Below are 24,869 nucleotides of genomic sequence, written 5' to 3'. Positions count from 1 at the left end.
TCTCGGGTGCAGCATGTGTAGCTCGACATCAGGTTACTTGTTCATGTCCTCTGAACATGCTATTTGTACCAACCCATCTGTGAGCTGAACTCGTGAAGTGGGCACACAACTCCATAGCCATTGCCCACCCAGGGACCCAGCATACTTACCACCTTCTACAAGACAGGTACTGATGGCCCAACATGCTCGATAATGTGCACCACAGAATTTCCTCCTGTTCCGCCTGTGCCCAAGCTAAGGTCCTCCTAAGTCTGCCAGCCAGTAAACTACTACCCATGCCCATGCTACAGATGCCCTGGTCAAAAATCACTGTAGATTTTATTATTGACCTTCTGGAATCCCAGGGCCACATCACCATCCTGGTCACTGTCGACTGGTTCTCAAAGTCACTCCACCTCATTCCTCTGCCAGGCTTACCCACTGCCTTCACAAAGGCTAAACTCTTCTTTAACCACATATTCAGGCATTTTGGGATCCCAGAGGACATTGTGAGTGATAGAGGCACTCAGTTCACCTCTTGAGTTTGGGCCAGTTTCATGGACAAGCTAGGAGTGACTGTCAGCTTAACGTCTGGATGCTACCCACAGACCAATGGACAGGTGGAGAGGGCCAACCAGGAGATTGGCCATTTCATGAGAGCCTTCTGTATGAACAACTAAGAGGATTGGTCTTGGTTTCTGCCTTTGTTGGAATAGGCACAGAACTCACTAAGACAAACAGCCACTAAGCTCACTCCCTTTCAACGTGAGCCATTTCTCTGGAACACCAACCTAGTCAATTCACCAGCAGTAGATGACTGGTTCCAAAGAAGTGAATATCTATGGGAAAGTACCCATCGATGCTTAGAACAAGTAGCTCAGTTCAATAAAGTAACTGCTGACTGGCACCAAGGAGAGAACCACCATTATCAACTTGGGGACAGAGTCTGGTTAGCCACTAAAGACTTCTGTCAACTCCAAGCCTGCCGGAAATTACGATTCAGGTACATCGGCCCTTTCAAAACCTTGAAACAAAAAATTAAGCTACAGTCATGTGAAAAAACAAGTACACCCCATGGAAATTGTTTCTACTGTTGCTTTTTAAAATTTTTTTTTACATTTTTGGACAAGCAAACATTTGATCATCTTTGAAACAGTACCTATTAATGAAGCTGATACCACAAGTAAGATTAGCTTTTTCAATCATTTATTCAAAAGAAATATCACTAGATGTCATATTCTTCTGTGAAAAATACAGTACACCGTTGGCCTCAGAACCTAGTATTGCCCACTTTAGCAGAAATAACTTCTTGTAGGTGTTTTTTTGTTTGCTATAATTTTTTTGACCACTCTTCCATGCAATATTCTTTCAGTTACAAGATGTTTGAAGGTTTTCTTGTATGTACTGCCCATTTCAAATCCCACCCACAACATTTCAATGGGATTCAGATCCGGGCTTTGACTAGGCCATTCCATAACCCTCCATTTCCTCTTTTTGAGCCATTCCTTGGTGGATTTGCAAAAGTGCTTAGGATCATTATCCTGTTCAAAGACAAACTTCAACTTTCAGAGAGATGGCCTCACATTATCTTCAAGTGCTCTTTGATATGATACAGACTTTATAGTTGAATCAATGAATGCAAGCTGTCCAGTCCCTGAGGCAGGGAAGCAACCCCAAACCATAACATTTCCACCACTGTGCTTTGCAGTTAGAATGAGGTGCTTTTTCTGAAACGCTGTCTTTGGTCTGCACCAACCATGTCTGCTATTACTGTGGCCAAACAACTCTATCTTCGATTCGTCTGTCCAGAACACATTCCAAAAGGCGTGGTCTTTGCCTATATGCTCATTGGCAAACTGTTGTCTCGCAAAGGCTTTTTCCTGACATGCCTCCCATGCAGGTCGAATTTGTGCAATCTCTTACTGTTTGTAAAAGCATGCACTTTGGCACCAACAGTTGCAAGAATTACTAGCAGATCCTTTAATGAAATTTTTGGATTCTTGGAGACTTCTTTTTGCATCAGATGGTCTGCTCTTGGGCTGAATTGCTGGGACAAGCAGTCCTTGACAAATTATTTAAATTTGTTGTTTGAAATCGGTGCCATTTATAGATTATATAGATATATAGATAGCCTTACAAAACTCTTTAGATCTGACACCACACACCTCAATAACAAAGGGCACATCAGACACTAAATATTGAGAGGGGTATAAATAAGACAGGTTCCACCTGCACTCTCTAAGCAGGTTCTAATCACTGGCACCCAATCTTGAACACCTGATTCTAATTTTATTGATTTGAAGGTGTGATAAATGTAGGGGTATATTTACTTTTTCCATGTGACTGATCTGTTTTTTGTTCATTTAAATTGTGAAAATTTCTACAAAATGTCAATTTTAATTACATTTTAATTAATTTGATAGAGTGCATCAATTTTATTAATAGGTTTCAGAGATGATAAAATGTTTGCTTGTCCAAATATGTCAACAATTCATCCAACAATTTCCATGGGGTGTACTTATTTTTTCTACATGATTGTACATTTAAACTAGACCTGCCACATCACTGCTGCATTGCTTCCTCATTCCATGTTTCCACCTGAATCCCATAATACCAGGTCCCCTAGCCACTGACACACCTCCAGACACCCCTCCAGCTCACCTCGACTTTGATGGCCAGCGAGCATATCTAGTCATAACAATACTCAATTTCCATCGCAAAAACTGTAAATTACAGTATCTGATGGATTGAGATGGTTAAAGCCTAGGGGGAGGCCAGAAAGAGTAGTGCTCCTGGAGTGAGCTGTTCGGGGAGGGGCTCTGTCAGGTCGACTCCTTCCTCAAACTCAACTTCCCAAAACACACTGTGGCATACAAACAAGGCTGCTATGGACTACAATCCCCAGCACAACACACAACAGGCACGTTCATCATCTCCTGAGTTTTAATCACAGACACCTTTTTTACAATTACACTCACACCCTATATAAACAGACCCTGGACATTCACTCAGTGCGAAGTAACACTCAGTGTGCGTAACCTGACTTTCAACAAACCTTTTGTTCATTGATCGCTTCCTGGTTTTTGTGTTCTGGTTTCTGGTGCATTGTACTGTTTGACAATCGCCTGCACCCTTGCTTGTTTTGTTTTTTTACCTTGAACTTTTCTCACATTTTCGAACTATCTGCCTTGAACATCAAACTATTTATACTGCATGTGCATCTGCTTAGTCATTTGTTGTGACACTCATTTACCAAAACAACAACTGTAATAATGAGTGGTGGAAAGATGTAGGGTGAAAAAAGTTGTAGCCATCTCAATTGCTGTATTTCTTATATAACACATATAATGTATAATTCAAAGCACATACTAAAGCTGCCAGGTGCAGTCGAAGCTAACTTACCCACAATCATGAGCAGCTTGTCTTGCTCTTTGATGATGTAGATTTGAAACACAGAGCCCAGGCCTGGGATGTGAGTCAGTGAGTTCTTTATAACGTTCAGTGCATACAGACCTTCCTCTGAACCCACTAACACAATCTGAGCACACAGCAAAGACAAAAATAAAATGGTTTTAGACTTGCATGTTTTATTTAATGATAATGACATTTTCTACTGAATTCAGCCTCACCACTCGATACATTAATACAGTAATGTATTAATGTATTAATGTACATTAATTATTTTAATTTTTTTATTTTTATTTTTTATTTATTTTTATTTTTATTTTTATTTTTTTAATTATCTTTATTAATGTATTAAAATACATTAATAAAGATAGTAAGGTGTGAATTCATGGTCACTTGATACAACTGTTGTACAGATACAACGGATCTGTATCATAAACGTCCATCCCAAACATGATAATATTATTTTTCTAATGTTCACTACAATAGTTTGTTATATGCCCTCTGGTACCTGGTCAGTGAGGGGGAGTGTGCAGTTGATGTCCAGTCTGTCATCTCCCTCCAGCTTCAACAGAGAATTTCCCAGCAGCTTCTGAAAGTAGGGAAATTTTTTTTTAACTTTTTATGGCCCAGAGTTATTTGATTTAAAAAGGCATACAGTGGGGGAAATAAGTATTGGACACGTAAACATTTTCTTCAGTAAACATATTTCCAATGAGGCTATTCACATGAAATTTTCACTAGACATTAGTATTAACTCAAGAAATCTGGAAATATAAAGAATTCACAACATTAAAGTCCATAAATAAAGTTGTGTGTAATAAAGTGGAATGACACAGGAAAAAAAGTATTGAACACACTAAGGAAAAGCAGTTCTTCAAGGCAAGGTAAGGCAAGGAAAGGCAAGGAACCAGCTGAAATCCCTAAGTAATTATACCCCCTAGCTGTGCAAATTAATATCAGCTGGGTTAGTAAATTGATGGTCTATAAAAAGGCTTTTTGTTACCAAGGTGTCACACAAGAAATATCTCATGATGGTTAAAAGCAAAGAGCTCTCCCAAGACCTTCAGAACCTTATTGTTGCAAAACATATTGATGGAATCGAATACAGATGTATTTCAGAACTTCCGAATCCTCCAGTAAGCACCATTGGGGCCATTATCCACAAATGGAAGCAACATCACTCAGTCATCAACTGGCCACACTCAGGATTTCTGACCAGGGAGTCAGAAGAATAGTCAGAAGAGTAGCCCAAGAGCCAAGGACCACTCAGAAAGAGCTCCAGAAAAACTTGGAGGCAGCAGGTGCCATCGTCACAGAACAAACAATAAGCAATGCACTCCACTGCTAATGCTCACCCTGCAGACTCCATTACTAAAGAAAAGGCATGTCGAAGCTTGTTTAAATTTGCTACAAGTCATTTGGATAAGCCTATGAAATACTGGGAGAATGTAGTCTGGTCAGACCAGAGCAAAATTTAACTTTTTGGCCATGTTTGGAGACGAAATGGCACTGCACATCACCCTAAAAACACTATACCAACAGGGAAGTTTGGAGGTGGAAGTATCATGGTGTTGGGCTGTTTCTCATCGCATGTTACTAGCAGACTTCACATAATTGAAGGAACGATGAATGGAGCCCTTCACTGGGAGATTCTTGAGCAGGATCTGCTGCCATCCACCAGGATGATGAAGATGAGATGTGGGTGGACCTTCCAGCAGGACAACGATCCAAAGCATACAGCAAAGGAAACTCTCAATTGATTTCAGAGAAAAAAAAATCAAGGTGTTAGAATGGCCCAGTCAATCCCCTGATGTGGATCCAATTGAACAAGATTTAAAGACAATATGTTTAGAAGAATGGGCCAAAATCACACCTGAATACTGCGGCCGATTAATTTCTTCATACAGGAAGCATCTTGAAGCTGTCATTACAAACAAAGGCTTCTCTACTAAGTATTAAATCAATTTCAGTTAGTGTGTTCAATATTTTTTTCCTGTGTCATTCTGCTTTATTACACATAACTTTATTTATGGACTTTTGTGAATTATTTATATTTCCAGATTTCTTGAGTTAATACTGATGTCTGGTGAAAATTTCATGTGAATAGCCTCATTGGAAATATATTTACTGAAAAAAATGTTGACGCATCCAATACTTATTTCCCCCACTGTACTTGTAGGCTGGATTTCATTCCCTGATTATTGGATATATGAGCTCATTTGGGTTCTAGGGTGACTTTTAGATACTGAACTCTATTTCATCAAGCAAAAGCTTGTACAACAATCTCTTTCATGTTTGTGGATTGTGTTTTAATGCTGTCATAATTTACAGTGCACTCCACTAATATTGGAAACCTTGGTAAATATGATTCAAAGAAGGCTTTGAAAGATTTTCTTTATTGTTTGACCTTTTGTTAAAAAAATTCCAAAATATGAAATGACTGGAACTTCTTAATTATTGACCTGATGGCGGAAATGGACATTTTCAATGCTTTTGCTATATTCTTAAACCCACTTCCTATTTTGTGAAGCTCAACAACCTTTTACCACACATCACAGCTATATTCCATGGTCTTCCCCATTGTTATGAATGACTAAGGGAATTTAGCCTGTGTGTTACCTCATATTTAGACCTCTGTGACACAGGAAGTCATAGTTGAACAATTTTATATTGTTCAACAATATAGTTGAATTAATTTTATATATATATATATATATATATATATATATATATATATATATATATTATTTCATGTCACGTGTTCCATGTAATGAAGGTTTAGACGGATGCAAGTGCAGATAGGAGCTTTTAATAAAGAGAGACAGGTAGACAAATCCAAAGCATAAGACAATAGCATGGTCAAAAACAGGCAATGGGTTAGGCGATCAGAAAACAGGCATAAACAAGGCAAGGCAAGAATCGAGAACGCGAAACCAGAAACAAGATCAAATAACATGAATCAAATCGAGGAACAGGGTACAAACGCTTGGTATGGTGATAACAATCAATACTATGCAAAGTGCAAAGAGACATGAGGGTTTTAAGTGACAAGCGTAATCAGGGGTGAAACACAAGACAGCTGAGAACAATGCTGACACACATTCGGGAAACAACCTATGAATATACAGCGGCAGAGACATAAACCATAACAAAAGCACGTGTCGAAATTAAACAAAGTCAATGTCACTGAAGACCCAAAAGCGTGCGTTCCCTAAGAGCTCGTGCAACGAGCTTACGCTTTGGGTTTCCGAGCACGCTGCATGTTACAGCGCTAGTTCAAGGGGAAATCGTGACAATATCTCAATAGGAATATACTTCAAATATATTTTTCTCATATGAATTCTTGGGGTGCCAATAATTGTTGCACACCTATATTCAACAAAGTATTCTTTTTGAAAACTCTGTGTTGTGTTTGCAATTGTTTGATATCCATGAGAGTAGAGTATTTTTGTGCATTTTTTTTTTTTAACAAAAGATTAAACAATAAAGACATTTTTCACAGCCTTCTTTGCTCATATTTACCAAGGGTGTCAAAATTAGTGCAGGGCACTGTATTTGTTTTTTGCTGCCACCATATTTAAATTAACATTATTCCATTACAGCACTTCTCTTTGGCAATGTTTGTCATTACCACTTTCAGTAAACACATTGCAGAAAAGAAATACAATAAATAATTTTTTATTGAAAAAAATGATAGTTATATAATCTTCTTTGACAAACGTATTCTCATAAATCTGTGTTAATTTCATATGAAGTAAAAAACACAGATAAAAATATTTTTGGCAGGGGCCAAAACAGCATCAAAATGGGTCGATCAGATCTTTCTTCCAAACTCACTGCATCTGCCTCTGCTTTCTCACGGGCACCACGGGCACTTGCCACAATGGCCTCCAAAACTGCCACCCACCGCTGCTTCTCTGCAAAGCTTGAGCTCATGAGGTAAAGAGTCTGTGCTGGCCAGCAGGATGTGTGGGGGAGTAACTCCAACTTCAGCACAAATGGCACATCTGAGGACCCAAACATCTTCATTATACCACACTTAAGAAAACTGAAAAGTCACCTTGTTGCTCCTAATTACAACTACTTGTATTTCAAAATCTCTATAAGTGCAGTCGTTTAATGTCTAGACATATTAGCAAAATACAATGCCGATTATAATTTTTTTCTTTTATCTTACCAGACTTCGCAGTGTTGGTGAGTTCTGAGCCACCCACAGCACTGTGCACAATCACTTCACCATCGGATAAATACAGATCAAACTCATCCACTGGCTTCACCGACTCTGCAATGCAGCAGGTAAATTTCCATGGAATGAACACAGTGCAGTCCTCCATCAAGGTTTTCAGTATACCATGGTACCTGCTTACAAGGAGTCTTTTTTCATGACAGTGAAGTATAACAGTATAATTATTTCCTTGTCAGGGTAAGTTCCTGATTATGGTATATTATTCTATCAGTATATGACACTCTTAGTAATGACCAAATGAGTTTTCAACAATGTTAATATGCGTTTTGTGTGGACTAATAACTGACTACCATGAGTTGTTTGTATTTTTATGTCCATGAGTTGAGAAAAATAATGACCTTCTCTGGGCTCAGTCTCATAGGTAAGAACCTTGTTCCCTTCTAGCACCACATACTTCCTCTCCCAGCCCTGACCACGCTTCCCATTCCTACAATCAGGAAGCAAAACACACACACACTTCACAGTCCTTATAAATGGGTCAAGCTGATCCACACACAGTCAAGTCAATAAATATTTGGGCAGTGACAAAATTGCTGTTATTTTAGTTACCATATTATATCGGAGATTAAATTAAACATTGGAGTGGAAATAAAATAATGAATGACAGACTTTCAGCTTTAATTTAAAGGTATTCACATACAAATTCGATGAATGGTGTAGAATTACAGCACATTTTATATGTGGTACATTTTATAATACTATTCCCATCATTCTGGTACAGTTGATTTTTGTCTCATCTGTAAATAGGATGTTGTTCCAGAACTGTACAGGCTTTTTAAAAAAGATGGAAAATTTTGGAAAATTCTAATCTGGTCCTCCTGTTTTTTTTAGGCTTACCAAAGGTTTATATAATGTGGTAAACCCTCTGTATTTACACTGCTGAAGTATTCTCTTGATTTGTTGACTGTGACACAGATATACATCCTGGAGGTTGTTCTTGATCTGGCCAACTCTTGTGAAGGGGGTTTTCTTTACAAGGGAAAGAAATTTTTTGTCATCCACAACAAATATTTTCCATGGTGTTCTGGGCCTTTAGGTTTTCCTGAGCTCCCCAGTACATTCTCTCATTTATAGAACCACCAAATCACTAATTTGGACACACCTAATATTTCTGCTCTCTCTCTCTCTCTGATGGGTTTGTTTTGATTTTTCAGCCAACGATGGCTTGCTTCACTGGCAATAATCACACTATAAAGACACTGGCAGGTCTTTGGACTTCATATTGAAAGTTAACAGTAACAGATTCCAAATGCAAATGCCACATATGAAATTCACCTTAGTACTTTTATATGATTCCTTGAAAGGGAATAATGAGGAAATAACACACATCTGAGTAGCCAATTGTCCAGTTACCTTTGGTCCCATTTGGATGGGGGTTCGATGGGACACATATCAAAAGTGCTGTAATTCCTGTATAACCCAAGACAGGGTGATTTTTTTTTTAATGTAAGAATTTTAGGTAATCCTAAATCAATGCAATTCATATAAACATGGAAAAGCAAAAGAAACAACAAGTAACTGCTCAAAGTTATTAGATACAGATGTTGCATGCTTAAAACTACAACCCCAATTCTGAAAAAGTTGGGACAGTATGAAAATTGCACAAAAAACAAAACAAAACACAGAGTCTTTTGAAAATTCAATTCACCCTGTACTATATTGAAAACACATTATTAACCCCTTAATTCGATGTTTTACGTTGTTAATTTAATTTATGTTTGAAAATATATACTCATTTCAAATCTGATGACTGCAACACATTCCAAAAAATTTGGGACAGTCAACTGTTTACCACTGTGGAACATTGCCTTTTCTTTTAATAACACTTATTAAGCATTTGGGCACTGAAGACACCAGTTGGTTAAGTTTGGCAAGATTAATTTTTCCCCATTCATCCATTATGCATTTCTTCAGCTGCGCAACTGTACGGGGACCTCGTTGCATTGCATTGCTTTTCTGCATTAATGATGCCCTCACAGATGTGCAAGTTACCCATGCCATGGGCACTAACACGCCCCCATACCATGACAGATGCTGGCTTTTGAACCACCTGCTGATAACAGCTTGGATATTCCTTTTCCTCTTTGGCCCGGAGAACACAATGGCTGTTTTGTCCAAAAACTATTTGAAATGTTGACTCGTCGGACCAAAAAACACGATTCCACTGTGCTACTGTCCATCTCAGATGAGACCGAGCTCAGAGAAGTCGCTGGCGCTTCTGGACAGTGTTGATGTATGGCTTCTGCTTTGAATAGTAAAGCCTTAACTTGCATCTGTGGATACAGTGGCGAATGGTGTTGACTGGCAAAGGTTTACCAAAGTATACCTGAGCCCATGTCAGGATATCCATTACAGACATATGACGGTTTTTAAGACAGTGACGTCTGAGGGATCGGAGATCACATGCATTTGGAAGTGGTTTTCGGTCTTGGCCTTTACACATTGAGATTTGACCAGATTCCTTGAATCTTTTTTAATTATATTGTGCACTGTAGAAGGTGAAATGCCCAAAATCCTACAGATTTGTCTTTGGGGAATGTTTTTCTCAAAGTGTTAGATTATTCAGATTATGCATCTGTTGGCAGATTGGTGAGCCTCGACCCATCCTTGCTCTTGAAGTATTAGGCCTTTTTTGGAGGCTCCTTATATACTATGATTAGACAATTGCCTCACCTGTTTCACATCACCTTCTTATTTGAACTTGTCATACAGCTATTAGTCCTAAATTTCCTCTCTCCTAACTTTTTTGGAAAGTGTTTGCATGCATCAATTTGAAAATAAATGTTTACCTTCATAAAACTATGCAGCTGATTAGGAAAACATAAAATATCTTGTCTTTATATGATTTTTGTTTAAATACAAGTCAAAGTAAATATACAAATCACTCCTCTTTGTTTTTAATATGATTTTCCATACTGTCCCAACTTTTTCGGAATTGGGGTTGTACAAATACCTGTCTGGTACAGGTCCAAGGCTTTCATAATTCTTTACCACTTTTACCAATGATCCTCTTTTGCTTTGGCATTATTGCCCTAGTTGATGTAGCAATTATATTGTATAATACATTAGGTGGAATACAGTATGTTCTGACCTGGGCTGTTTCATCCAGCCCTCCAGCCTCATGTGTCCACTAGAGTCTTTGAGCTGTAGGCCTGAGTTGCTGCTCTTCTCCCTGCACAGAGCCTCAGATAGGTGAAGGGCGTATTCGGTGGGCACACCACATGTGGCTGGAAGGTAGGGGGAGCATTTTGGGTGGCACAAAGCATGGCATTCTAATGTGGGAAAGAAAAATACAGCTAAAACAATAGTAACAAGATCGGGTTACAGTGGCAGTGGGGGCATGATCAAGCATCAGCTACAGATGGGGAGGAGGGGGTTGAACTGGCAGGTAAGGCGTGATGATTATTACCTTTGTCTTATTACCACCAGTCTACTTATGTATGTTTCTTTGTGCTTTCATTAGCTACCAGAGAGAGAGAGAGAGAGAGAGAGAGAGAGAGAGAGAGAGAGAGAGAGAGAGAGAGAGAGAGAGAGAGAGAGAGAGAGAGAGAGAGAGAGAGAGCGAGCAGGCGGAGCATGCAACACACACACGGATCATGAACTTACAGAAACACTAAGCAGCCATGCATTTTTTTTTCTTGTTTTCTTGTGATCTTGACTAAATTTTTTGTGATCTCGACATAACAAAAGTAGTTTTCTTTGTTATGTCGAGATCATGAGAAAGCAACTTGTTATGTCGAACACAAGAAAAATAAGTCGTGATCATGAGAAAACAAAGAAAAAATACATATCCGCTTAGGACTTATGTATGAACTTCAATGGGGTGGTTTATATTTAAACATGGTGAAGGACTTGTCGACAGGAGGCTTCCATGGTGGCGTCTGAGTCCTCCTCGATCACATCAGCACCACTGCACCCGGTATGTATGGGTGTGGGGGGAAGACATGAGAGGAGGCACTCGATTTTATTTTCACTTCTCACAGTGTCAACCAAAAATATAAACCAACAGAAAGGGGACCATTACTAGTTTGCGGCTTCCATCCCGTTCATGTTCTGTGTTTGTGTGTGTGTGTGTGTTGCATGCTCTGCCAGATACTGTAGGCTATGCCACTCTCTCTTCCTGTGGTTATGGCTACTGAAAGCACAAAGAATATGGAATTAAATCTGTGCCAAAAGCGAGTTCTCAAGAAACTAACAATAATATACAATGAGAAAGAAGAAAAAACAAAAACCAGCAAATTACTCTCATTGATTAGTGAGATTTGGATCGACAGTTTGAGTGTTCAGTTGAGGAGGAAGAGGAGGAGGAGGATGATGATGCCACAGCTCCGTGCCGCTCTTGAGAGCTTATCTCAAAAAATAGTCATATGAAACTATCCAAACCTCAAATATTAATTACGAACTAATATACTGACTAAGTAAGTAAGTAATTTCCACTATAAAGTACAGACACCATAACTATACAGAAAAAATCATCCAGAATTCTCTGCAAAGTTCACGCCACTAAAGTCTCGATTTCTAGTTCAGGGAGTTGCCAATCCAAATCTCACCATTGAGAAGAAATTGCTGTTAAGCCCACAATTATTATTAAATATTCAATACTTTTGGCACAAATTTATTTCCATAAAAGAAACACACATAAATAGACTTGCAGTAATAAGACACACGTATTAGAATCACGCCTTACCTGCGCGTTCAACCCACCTTCTCCTTGTCCGCAGCTGACTCTCGACCATGCCCCCAGAGTCACGGAATCGTATTTGCGAATTTAAGAATTTTTAGGTAATCATGAATCTAGGCAATTTATAAAATATGGCAAATTTAAAGAAACAAATAGTGTGCAAACTTAATATCTCACTTTAATACAAGGACAAAAAGCAAAAAAGTGATTTGTCTCAGTTATGAATTTTAAAAGATAAGCACCATTTGAGCAAAAATCTGCATTAGTTTTTCCATAGATAAATTAATAAAAACAGTTAATTGGATTGGACCTTATAATACATTTGTGTGAATTGACAAAGAAGTCTTGACAGCGTACCAATGCAGGTAGCCGCCTGCCGGGCGAAATGGACAGTGTCTAGACATACAGTGCACTTGGCTGCCCTCATGTTGAGACCCTGGGTGAACCGGTGTGGGGTGCTGTGACTGCCATGAGTACTGTGGTGAAGCCTCTCCTTTACACGTCGCACATATTCTAAACATTGAACGGAGCAGAGCACAACTTGGTCATCTGTACATCATCCTTTGCTAACCACATTATCTTACCAACCCAGCATACCCACCCCAACATAAAAAATGATAAAAGCTGTCAAAAGCAATGTCAAACACCCGGAGAGTATTTGGATAAACAGAAAGACATAGTAATCACCATAATCATTCGTAATGGACCCTAATAAAGTTGCCTATGATTAGCTGGTGTGGTGTGACATGCAGATTTTCAACTGAAATATAAGATCTATAATGTATAGGGATAATGAAGAGTAGTAAGAGCATGGTAACTGGTTTTCAATGAGGTTCATGGCCCAAGGTTGCATTCAGAGATAAGCATTCATTCATTGTTCAGGGTATCTGCAGGTATGAGCACTTCAAATTTAATATTTTTTAATACCATAATCAAGACATTTCCAAAAAATTTCACTTCAATCTTTACTTTAATGCCAGGGTAATGTAACAAGTAGTGTTATAAATGTACATACATTTTTGTAAAGAAGAAAACATATATATTTTTTAAAAAGTAGCTATTTTGTAATATTACTATTGCACTGAATAGTAGTTAATAATAATAATAATAATAATAATAATAATAATAAATTTTTATTTCGGTACAAATAGTAATATAACAATAGTGATATATTTCTGACTTAATTCACTTTTATGAGTTAGACCGTGTGGCTTTTATTTTGGCGGACACACACAGGAAGACCTCAGTTTAGTTAACAATAGTTTTTTTTTAATTTACTTCTCATTACCAATCAGGTGAAATGCTGTAAACCTCTGCCCATAAAAATGAGAGATTACACTAACGTATAACCAAAGTGAAGCTGGCGCGAGTTGTGTCTAAATGCAGGTTATAAGAGACTCAATCTGACAGCACAGACAGAGATGACATTGGTGTGGAGCAGTGTTTACTGTGAACTGAGCCGCTCTAAAACACTGATGAGCCGCACACACACTCCGAGTGCAACACAGTCACTTGGGTTTACCATTTCAAAGAGCAACGAGCAAAAATAAAATCTAAATCTTCTTTACGGTGTCGGTTAGATGGCATTTTTAAGACCTTTAAAAAGATTACACAGTATAATAAAACCATAAAGCATATATGTTTATACTGATAAAAACTGAATTTTGGAGTATAAAAGAGAGTTCAACCAAAGTACTTTTTCATTTTCTGGACAGCAATCTTATCTTTAGAACAAAAGAAAGCAAGAATCCTTAGCCTAATGCATGAGAACTTACTTTCAGAAGTGGCTCTCCTTATTTCTGCAGGGAAAAAAAGCATGGGAGATAAGAATGGCCAATTTTAATAGCTTATTATTTAAAAACTTCTCACTGACAAAAAACAACAACAACAGTAACATAAGGATCATATCAATTTCTAATGTAATTTTCTTACTGATCTCCTTTTTTATTTTAAGTACAGGCAAAATAACTGGTCAAGTGGACCAAAATACTTCTTATATTACACATGGGAATTAACCAACAGTGGATGCCTAATTCCTCAATAGGAAGAATGTCATGAAAATGAGGCTGTGTGCTAACCGTCAGAAGTGGCTGTCTCCTTCCTCCGGCTGGAATTGGATTGTGCCAGGCTGGAAGGGTTGGGCTGGTGTTCAGGGGATTTGGTAGACTTAGTTGACATCATGAGCTGCTGCCGGGCTAGACCAGAAGTGGCAGGAGTACCACCATGTTCCAGTGCTTTATTAAACTGCATGGCTAAAGGAGAGGGGGAATGAGGAACAAATGAGAATTAAAAAATGTAATAAAAAAACACTGAGTAAAAAATGCGCATTTAGTGATTGCAGGTAACTCCTTTGTTTGAATATCTTTATCAATGGCCATTTAATGTTTTATGTTTTTAGGCCAAACGATTTACTTAAATTAAATGTCACTTTCCTTAGGATTTTCATAGCTCTAATTATTTGGAGTAACAGTATATTACATCATACCCTCTCTAAGTTCCATGCGTGTCTTTTGGAGGGCCTCCTCCAGCTCAGAGCAGCGGGCACGCTCTTTATCCAGCGCTGCCTTCATATCGCTGTACTGCAGGGGCACAGGGGTCACAACAGGCACAGAGGCTGTCTGGGTCTGACTCTGGGCTGCCAGCGCTGCCAGCAGGTCCTCCCGACGCCTGCCACCAAAGATGCCCTGCACACAAAGCAGAGCCAGAGTGAACCGCCCAGGCCCATTGATCTATTGCTATATGCTAAAAATCATCCTAACCATAACCTTACACTCAGCTAGAATGTCTAGGGATTCAGGGTCTCTATCTGCTTCTTACATATCTGTATAGCACTGATGCTTGGGCAAAGACTTACATGCAAGTTAACTGAATGTGATAGTGCACCATGTCTATCTGTACAGCTCAAAGTTGCAGACTACAGCTTCCATGCTCCTCGGCCCACAACCACATCACATGACTTGTAGTCAAACATCTATATCTTCTCACTTGATTACTAATGGAATTCACCTGTAGGCAATCACACTACTTCTTTTAAATAACTGCGTTACTTTGTGATGTACCGCTTCAGCATTTTCTCTGTGAAGATACCAAGTCTTTGCTATCTGTCTTGTTTAAGCTATATTGCATGAGCAAGAATGCAGTTATACTGAATATTGGCACAATGATATTCAGTATAACCACACTCTTGCTTGTTTGACATTGTTTTTGTATAACAAATTTACAAATAAGAAATTAATATTGAGTAGCTGACACTTCAGACACAATATGGCCAGATAATTTGTTTATTTCTGCTCTGCCAACAGAATGACTGCTCATCCAATCAAATTGGTGGACAGGAACAAACTGTTGTATAATTAGTGTTTGACAATAAACTACTTCATATTTGCTGATTTAGTATTGTATAGTTTATGCCTATTTGCTGAGTTTTGCCTAGTTTTTTTGGATTGTTTGTTACACTGATTTTAATAAAACCAGAAAACTTGCACTTGCGTCCTTCTGTCTGCTTCATGACAGTGCACCATGCAAAATTGGACCACATTTATGTGGTTATAGGGACAATTAATTAGGGCTTCAGAGAGAAGCATTTTCAGCAAGCAGTTAGTTGGTGGGGTAATGAGACGAATGCCCAGCAGACTCTGACCTTTTTCTTCTTAGAGGGATGGTCTACCTTGGCCTGCAGGAAGTCTATAAGCTTGGTCTGCTGGGTGATGGTGCCCTCCATCTTCACCTTCTCATGAGAATATGCTGCCTGAAAGAGTTTTCCTTTTAGTGTCATTACTGGATTCTGCTTTCATTACTGAATTTTACTAAAACTTGATTAATCACACTTTCAGCCATAAATTCATGAATATTTCCGGGGGTATACCTGTATGTTTTCCAGCTGATACTCCAGGTCTGTTCTCTCAGTCTTCAGTAGATCGGTCTGGTCCAGTGCATCCTGCAGGCCCTGTGTTAATCTGAAAATATGACTCTTTTGCATGTCCAGCTGCTGCTGTAGCTTTGCTTGCTGCACAAACATGTACACAGATAAAAACACAATCAGGGAAGATTTCTGTTTTAGTGTGTAACAGCTTGTTTTGGGTCATGGATGCATTTCTTTGTCAATTGGAAGGCAGATTGTTTCTGCAGACTTCTGAATTCATTCTGCTGCTACCATAATGGGTTACATAATCAATAAAGATTAATGAGCCTGTTTCAGAAGAAGCCATGCAAGCCCAAGCCATGATACTACCGCCACCGTACTTGACCAATAAGCAATTGTTTAAACAATCATTTGAACAGGACACACCTGGGCAAGAAGAAACACTTGTCAGTCATGTGTTTCAATATTTTTGATCATGTGAAAATTGTGTGGGTTCACACAAAAGTTGTCATACTCTATGTTGTTTAACACATCTAAATGTAAATATCAGGAACAGAAATCTGAAATTCTGATCTATTGTATCATATTCATCTTTTGATCTCAAACTTGAATGTCTGAAGGGGACTATACATGGGACTATGCCCTGAAATGTGTCTGTATCATTTCTCATGCATACATAGGGATATTGCACTTATTCTAGACCATTCCAGGGGTAAAATAATGAATGGAACATAATTCCAGTTCACCAGAAAAAATGAAAAGAACACCAGGTAGACGGGTAAGTAGACACCAGCACCAGTTGTAATTCCTTGTCAATAGACATTAATTTTTTCAACTAAAGTCAAGTGTGTTTTGGAATACAACCCCAATTCCAAAAAAGTTGGGACACTGTGTAAAGTGTAAATAAAATCAGTTTGCTAATTTGCTAATTTCATAAACCCATATGTTATTCACAATAGAACATAGAAAATATATATTTAAACTGAGGAAATGAACTATTTAAAGGAAAAAATAAAGTAATTTTGAACACAACACTTGACAAAGTAATTTTGAACCAAACACATCTCAGAAAAGTTGGGACGGGGCAAGAAAAGGCTGGAAAAGTAAGTGTTAGTAAAAAGTAAAAATTTATTAGGTTAATTGGCAACAGGTCAATAACATGATTGGGTATAAAAAGAGTATCTTAGAGAGGCAGAGTTTCTCAGAAGTAAAGATGGGATGGAATCTGGAAGCATATGTTTCTCTAAAACTTGTATATAGCTTTCAGCGTTGATAGTGCCTTTCCAGATGTGCAAGCTGCCAATTCCACAGGCACTAATGCACCCCCATACCATCAGAGATGCAGGCTTTTGAACTGTGTGCTGATAAACAGCCGGATGGTCCCTCTCCTCTTTAGAATTTCAAATTTCGATTCATCTGACTGCAGAACAGTTTTCCACTTTGTTTCAGTCCATTTTAAATGCACTTTGGCCCAGGGAGGACTACAGCGTTTCTGGATCATGTTCACATATGGCTTCTTCTTTGCATGATCGAGTTTTATCCAACATTTGTGGATGGTACAGCAAACTGTGTTCCCAAACAATGAGTTCTGGAGGTGTTTCTGAGCCCATGCAGTGATTTCCATTACAGAATCAGGCCTGTTTTTAATGCACTGCCACCTGAGGGCCCGGAGATCACGGGCATGCAATATTGATTTTCACCCTTGTCCCTTGCACACAGAGATTTCTCCAGATTCTCTGAATCTTTTGATGATATTATGTACTGTAGGTGATGAGATATTCATAGTCTTCACAATTTTACGTTGAGTTCCTCAAATTGTAGACGTAATTTTTCACAGATTGGTCAACCTCTGCCCATCTTTAATTCTGAGAGACTCTGCCTCTCAAAGATACTCTTTTTTTATACCCAATCATGTTGCTGACATGTTGCCAATTAACCTCCAGCTGTTTCTTTTTAGTAACACTTACTTTTCCCACCTTTTGTTGCCCCCATCCTAACTTTTTTTTAGATGTGTTGCAGCCATCAAATTGTATATTTTGTATATAACACCATGTTGTATATAACAGCATTTATTGGAGTTGCAGAATGACTTACAATGTATTTATTCATGCTTCTGATTCATGCTGCTAACAGCATGTGAAATATGGATTGCTTTTTAAGAACCATATTGATTATCTGGATCAAGATGATAACTATATTATGAGCCGTTTTCACTACTAGAGGGTTATTATATATCCAAATATGTTTGGAATTGGAGCCAGCATTCAAGATATCATTGTGCCGAAATTAATTCCTTAGACTGCATCCTATCTAGTCCATACAGGATTTCTCAGAGTTTTTTTTTTATTTTTTATGATTGCTGTGTCCAAAAATGCTTGATTTTGCTGTGCCTATTTTTTTTTGCAGAAAACTACTTGAATTTGTGAAATTGCAATTGCATGAAATTGTTTTGCATGGTGTTTCACAGTGATGTTTGTTGGTAAATGAGACCTTTTAGACCTGAATTGATACTACTATAAAATAACTGTATTTTCATTACAGTATTATACTATATTTCTGTACAACTGTGAAATTGCAGTACAGCCTTGTGAACATTCCACATTTTATCTAATAGTTGCGTATTAGACTATTCAAATTAGGAAACATCCTTCAGATACACTGAGAATCATGGCCCTATTTATATGGATATGGGGTATGAATACATTTATGTTTACTGGTGGGTGGGATGAGGTGGAAACAATGATATTAAATGTTGTGAGTTGCATTTTCTTCCAATTCACACCACTACATTTCACTGTTAAGCTGTATGTATGCCAAACATACTCTCTCATTTAGAGCATGTTCTCTGAAAGTATTTTCTGAAAATTGGCTACCCAGTAAAACAGTCAACGAGTACCTCATCCACCAGCCTCTGTTTAAGCTCTCGCTCAGTCTCCAGTTTCTGCTGCAGGCTGCGTGCATTCATCTCCAGCATGGAGTGTTTCTTCTCCAGGTCACTCAACTAAAGAAAAGTATGGAAAAATAGCATATACCAATTAACAAAAAACTATTTTGACCCTTCAAAGCTATTCAGTAATGAATATAGATACCCTTCTTTTAAATAACTGCCATCCATTGAATTTGTAAGCCTTCCATCCATTGAATTTGTCAGTTTCTTGATCTGTTGATCAATTTTAGCTGAGGCAGCCATTACAGCCTCCCAAATGCTATTCAAAGAGGTGAATCATCTTCCCTCACTGTAAATCTCATGCTCGAGAATGGCCCAGAAGTTCTCGATAGGATTTAAGTCAGGTGAGGAAGGTAGTCAGGACATCATTCAGTCATCACTGATGTCTTTGCTGGCTAGCCAAGCAGTGGTGTACCTTAATGTAAGTGATGGAGCATTGTCCTGCATAAAGATCATGGCCTTCTTGAATGTTGCTGACTTCTTAATGTACCACTCCTTGAAGAAAGTGTATTGTACAAACTGTCAGTAGGGTTGGGAGTTGAATTTTCAGTCCATCTTCAGCCTGAAAAGGTCCAGCTAGCTCATAATTAATTATACCAGCCCACAGCAGTATTCCTCCTCCTCCTTGCTGGTGCCTTGCTCTAACTGGTACTCTGTGCCCATTAGTGATCCACCCACGAGCCCACCCATCTGGTCCATCTAGAGTCATTCTCTATTCATCTGTCCATAAAACCTTTGAGAAATCAGTTTTCAGGTATTTCTTTTCCCAGTCATGATGCTACAGCTTGTGAGTCTTATTCAGTGGTGGTCATCTTTTAGCTTTAGCCATGTCTCTGAGCGATAGACACCTTGTACTTCTGGACACTCCTGGAATGTGCAGTTCTGAAATATAGTGGCACTGGAGGGTTTGGAGTCAACTAGTGCTTTTTCTTCTACACACGTTTTTTAAGATCATGTTGAGTATTCACAACAAAGCATTTGATTGTCTAGTGGTCACGCCTCAATAGTTTTGCAATCTGCAGTGTGCTATATCCCTCTGATAGGCTTTTTACAATTTTTGACTTTCAGTCTCAGTTAAATCTTTTTTTTTGGGCCCGATAACCTTAGCTAGAGAAACTGACTATAATTATGCACACCTTATATACAGTGTTAATCACTTTAAGCCACACCCACCCTCATTAAACAATTAAATGTCACCTGAAAATAATTATACCCAGTTAACATTCAGGTTCATATAGTTAAGAGTTGAATAATGTGCATAGAAATCATGATCAGCTCATAATACTGACTTGCCTAATAATTGTGCACACATTGTAATTAATAATGGTACTATATGACCAAAGTTGAAAAACACTGATTTACATAATTCTGCTCTCTATTTATGGTTGCTTTATGTTCAGTTATTAAAAATTTACAAGAAGAAATTACGAAAAATATCTGCATCAGTCTGGGTGTGTGTCTTCATGTCAGATATGAGAAGCAAGTGGTAATCAAAAACATACAGTATCGGAGAGGCCTTCTGCTTTTAGTTTCTGGTCCTTTAAGGCCTGCTGCAGCACCAAGATCTCAGCCTTGTGTTCCTTTACTGCCAGCTCAACAGCCTGACGAGACTCTGAGGTGCGCTGTTCAGCACGCATCCTGAATAAGACAGAACAAGAGAGTCATATAACTGTGCACTGAAATATTTGCATGTGTGAATTTGTGCAATATAACCTATTCTGTTTTTCATTGTCCAGCTGTCTCTGTATTTCTCGAGCCCTGCGTTCAGCCTGGTTCTTTTCCTCGTCCAATGCTGTTCTCCAGCTCTCCCACTGCCTCTCCTTCTCCAACAGCTCGTCATTCAGCGTCTCCAGCTCTAGCACCTGCTCTTCCAGCATGGTACATGTTGTCTTCAGGGTCTCTATGTTCTGTACACACACACACACACTCAGATTACTAATTCATTCTGACTTATTGATTATTCATCAACTAATTAAGAGGTAATATGAAGTGTTGCAGTCTGTCACAGTAAATTCATGGTAAATGGTAAATGGTCTGCACTTATACAGCGCTTTTATCCAAAGTGCTTTACGCTGGTTCTCATTCACCCATTCACACTCACACACTCACACACCATTGGTAGCAGAGCTGCCATGCAAGGCGCTAACTTGCCATCGGGAGCAACTTTGGGTTCAGTGTCTTGCCCAAGGACACTTCGGCATGTGGAGTCATATGGGCCGGGAATCAAATCGCCAACCCCACGATTAGTGGACAACCCGCTCTACCACCTGAGGCACAGCCGCCCAATTCAGTAACATTTGGGAACCTGCAATGGGGTGGGGGGAGGCATTTGGGTACAAGCTAGATACTGTAAGTAATTAACAATGTCACACTTATGTTTATGTGAACTCTCTCTCTCTCCCTGAGCAGTGAGCTAAGTGTGTGTGTTTGTGTGTGTGTGTGTGTGTGTGTGTGTGTGTGTGTGTGTTGCCATGAGCACATGGGCAGAGTAAAAGAGAAAGCAGGCCGCAATGGGTGAGCTGTAAAACTGCAACATCTTGAAATTTTGTTACTGTTTACATACTATGCCAAGCGCACAAATGCAGATAAAAAAGCTCATGTGAGCTCCTATCCTGGGTCTGCTGTGTTTACTGAACTGTGTACTAATGAGATTGTTACAGAGTATCATGTAAATACAAATTAGTGTTTCATTTTCATCGTACAATGGGACAGTGATTCAAAGACGATATATTTCACTAGTACATTTGTCATAATTAATTTATACAGTGGGGTGAAAAGTAGTTCTTCTCTTTTTGTGTACATTTCATACTAAATAGTTTTAGATCTTCAGATGAAATATAATATAAAACAAAGGCAACCTGGGTAAACACATAACACAGTTTTAATTAATTAATTTATTTTATTGAAGCAAAAAAAAAAAAGTTATCCAACACCTATCACCCATGTGAAAAACTAATTGCCCCCTTAAACTTAAATACTGGTTGTACCACGTTTAGCAGCAATGACTGCAACCAAATGCTTCCGATAACTGGAGATCAGTCTTTCACAGCACTGTGGTGGAATTTTGGCCGCCTCTTCTTTGCATAACTGCTTTAGTTATAGCCACACTGGAGGGTTTTCGAGCATGAACTGCACGTTTAAGGTGATGCCACAGCATTTTGATTAATTTAAATAAGGAATTAAATTTAGCTTTTTTTTTTTTTTTAGCCATTGCTTTAATGCTTTGGATCCTTGTCTTTCTGCCTAATCCATTTGTGCTGAGTTTCAATTTACGGATTAAAGACCGGACATTCTCCTTTAAGATTTTCTGTTAGAGAGCAGAATTCATGTTTCCCTCAATTACTGCAAGTTGCCCAGGCCCTGAAGCAGCAAAGCATCCCCACACCATCACACTACCACTATCTTTCTTGACTGTGATGATCGTTTTGTGGAATTCTTTATTTGATTTATGCCAGATGTAACGTGACCTCTGTCTTCCAAACAGTTCCACTTTCAACTCATCAGTCCATAGAACATTGTCCAAAAAGGTTTGAGGATCATCAAAGTGTGTTTTGTCAAAATTCAGATGAGCCTTAATGTTATTCTGAGTTAGCAGTGGTTTTCACCTCACCACTCTTTCATGGATGCCATTTTGCTCAGTGTCTTTCTGATAGTGGAGTCATGAACAGTGACCTTTATTGATGCAAGAGAGGCCTGTATTTCCTTTGATGTTGTCCTTGGCTTTTTTGTGACTTCCTGGATGAACAGTTGCTGTGCTCTTGGAGGGTCCTCTGTGGACCCTCTTTGGAAAGTCAGTCACTACTGAGAAGGTTCACTACTGTGCCGAGTTTTCCATTTGGAGATAATGGTGCTCACTGTGGTCTTTTGGAGTCCCAGAGCCTTTGAAATCGCTTTGTAACCCTTCCCAGACTGATGTATTTCAGTCATCTTCTTCCTAATCATTTCTGGAATTTCTTTCAACTTTGGCATAGTGTGTTACTGGGTAAGACCTTACAACCAACTTCATGCTGTTGAAAAATTTCTATTTAAGTGATGATTTGATTGAACAGGGTTGGCAGTTATCAGGCCTGGTTGCATCTAGTCCAGCTGAACCCCATTATGAATGCAGTTTCATATATTTGGGGAATTAGTAACTATGGGGGCAAATACATTTCCAAACAGGCCCAGTTTGTATTGGATAACTTTTTTTGCTTCAATAAATAATAATTATCATGTAAAAACTGTATTTTGTGTTTACTCAGGTTGCCTTTGTTTTATCTTAGATTTTTTTTTAATTTCTGAAACAATTTAGTATGAGATATACACAAAAACAGAAGAAATCAAGATGGGGCAAATACTTTTTCAGAGCACTGTAATTAAAATAAATAAAATACAAATTTGCTGCGGTTAATATTATACATAATTACATTATAATCAACAGTAGTGATAAGACTAACCTAGAGCAGTCTTGAATTATTTGTAATGGAAAGCATAAAGGCAAAAATTATTATTACAAATATTATTAGGGGTTCAAACAAGAAGTGCTGAAACTTTTTGTAAGGATTTTTATTATTATTAGGGGGCCAAGCACTGAAGGTGTTAGGCACCGATTGTTTTTCTATGGATTTTGCTCATGATTATTATTCTGGCTAGGGTGTCTATGGCAGCCTGTAGAACAGTGTGGTAAAAAGTTGTGAAATTTGGCAGAAAGCTTCAGGACACATTCAGCTACAAATACACTAAATCTGGGGCCCAAGCTCCCAAAGCTCTAGTGCCACCAACAGGTCAATTTTGAACAAATTTCAAAATATGTTTATGCCCATAATCTGTGAACCATGTGGCCAAAGTTTTAATGCCAGATGAATCGTGCTGAGTTCAGTGGACCCTATGACATCAATTTCTGCCTAATTAGATTTTTGGCCATCTTGGATTTTGTTTAAAAAACTGATTTTTCGCTACTCCTCCTACAAATTTTGTCCACATTTCACCAAATTTGGCTAATAACATCTTCAGACCAATCCACACAAAAGTTCTGTGGAATGGAATTTTGATTTTCGAAACCGTTCACTGTTTTGAAGGCAACACATCTGGCGATGAAGTTGCCAATCAGGAAGTGATGCTGTGTCTCATTAACAACTTTACGCATTGTCATGAAACTTAGTACATGTCTTCAGGACTATAACCTGAGGCTACACAATAAATTTCATAATAGCACCACCTAAAGGTAAAAAGTTAAAATGACATGGAGAAAATTCTTGAATCTAATCAGTGTTTTCACTACTCCTCCTACAAATTACACCCAAATATCATCAAATTTGGATTTATCATCTTAAGACCTGTCTGCACAAAATTGAAAACCATTCTCCCGTAATGTGCTTGCAAAGGCAAAATACAGTCCCTAAGTCATATCTCTAAAGTGCATTTACATATCAGCACCAAACTTATGTATATTCAGGACCATACCCTGAATGTACCCAAGAAGTTTTGCTCAAGCACCACCTACTGGTGAAGCGTTTACATTTTTCTTGATATAATTTGAAGAACTCCACAGTTCTCCTTTCTTATGATTCCGTAAAATAGTCCCAAAGTTTGCACACCAACATTAGAAAAATCAGGTTTATGTCCTGCCATTTTGAAATTCATTGAAACTCCTCCTACAAATTGTTACCAAACCACGCTCATAACAACTTCAGACAAAGCCACACAAAAGTTATCAAATGGAATTTTTATATTGCAAACCCTTTGCCTGTGTCACAGCAACAAATTT

The 24,869-nt window shown here is 38.4% G+C and overlaps 2 protein-coding genes across 6 annotated transcripts in view; one reads left to right on the top strand and one right to left on the bottom strand.

Annotated features, from left to right (window-relative positions):
- The window catches only part of mtmr3 (myotubularin related protein 3), a 124,454-nt gene extending 102,721 nt beyond the window's left edge, over positions 1 to 21,733 (top strand). For 3 of the 5 annotated variants that reach the window (XR_008396448.1, XR_008396447.1, XR_008396446.1), the window contains 2 exons: positions 7,568 to 7,683; positions 20,860 to 21,733. Coding sequence is in view for 1 of the 5 variants with exons in the window: in XM_053680268.1 (XP_053536243.1) it covers positions 7,568 to 7,585 (18 nt within the window). In the remaining 4 variants the exon portion in view is untranslated. Of the gene's footprint in view, positions 1 to 3,873; positions 3,983 to 7,567; positions 7,705 to 20,859 lie in introns of those variants that run through there. The other 2 variants (XR_008396445.1, XM_053680268.1) reach the window with 2 other exon arrangements.
- The window catches only part of LOC108265536 (citron Rho-interacting kinase), a 139,162-nt gene that overhangs the window by 29,278 nt on the left and 85,015 nt on the right, over positions 1 to 24,869 (bottom strand). The window contains exons 16-30 of the mRNA XM_017467973.3: positions 20,837 to 21,030; positions 20,626 to 20,761; positions 19,073 to 19,177; positions 16,180 to 16,320; positions 15,955 to 16,062; positions 14,800 to 14,998; positions 14,393 to 14,566; positions 14,090 to 14,113; positions 12,672 to 12,827; positions 10,725 to 10,905; positions 7,972 to 8,060; positions 7,565 to 7,669; positions 7,225 to 7,394; positions 3,896 to 3,976; positions 3,382 to 3,517 (exon numbers count right to left, since the gene is read on the bottom strand). Coding sequence (XP_017323462.1) covers positions 3,382 to 3,517; positions 3,896 to 3,976; positions 7,225 to 7,394; positions 7,565 to 7,669; positions 7,972 to 8,060; positions 10,725 to 10,905; positions 12,672 to 12,827; positions 14,090 to 14,113; positions 14,393 to 14,566; positions 14,800 to 14,998; positions 15,955 to 16,062; positions 16,180 to 16,320; positions 19,073 to 19,177; positions 20,626 to 20,761; positions 20,837 to 21,030 — 1,999 coding nt within the window. The remainder of the gene's footprint in view (positions 1 to 3,381; positions 3,518 to 3,895; positions 3,977 to 7,224; positions 7,395 to 7,564; positions 7,670 to 7,971; positions 8,061 to 10,724; positions 10,906 to 12,671; positions 12,828 to 14,089; positions 14,114 to 14,392; positions 14,567 to 14,799; positions 14,999 to 15,954; positions 16,063 to 16,179; positions 16,321 to 19,072; positions 19,178 to 20,625; positions 20,762 to 20,836; positions 21,031 to 24,869) is intronic.

Source organism: Ictalurus punctatus, chromosome 5 (assembly GCF_001660625.3).
Source record: "Ictalurus punctatus breed USDA103 chromosome 5, Coco_2.0, whole genome shotgun sequence".
Taxonomy (NCBI): domain Eukaryota; kingdom Metazoa; phylum Chordata; class Actinopteri; order Siluriformes; family Ictaluridae; genus Ictalurus; species Ictalurus punctatus.
The sequence above is the reverse complement of the archived record's forward strand: the minus strand, read 5'-3'. Positions and strand labels throughout refer to the sequence as shown.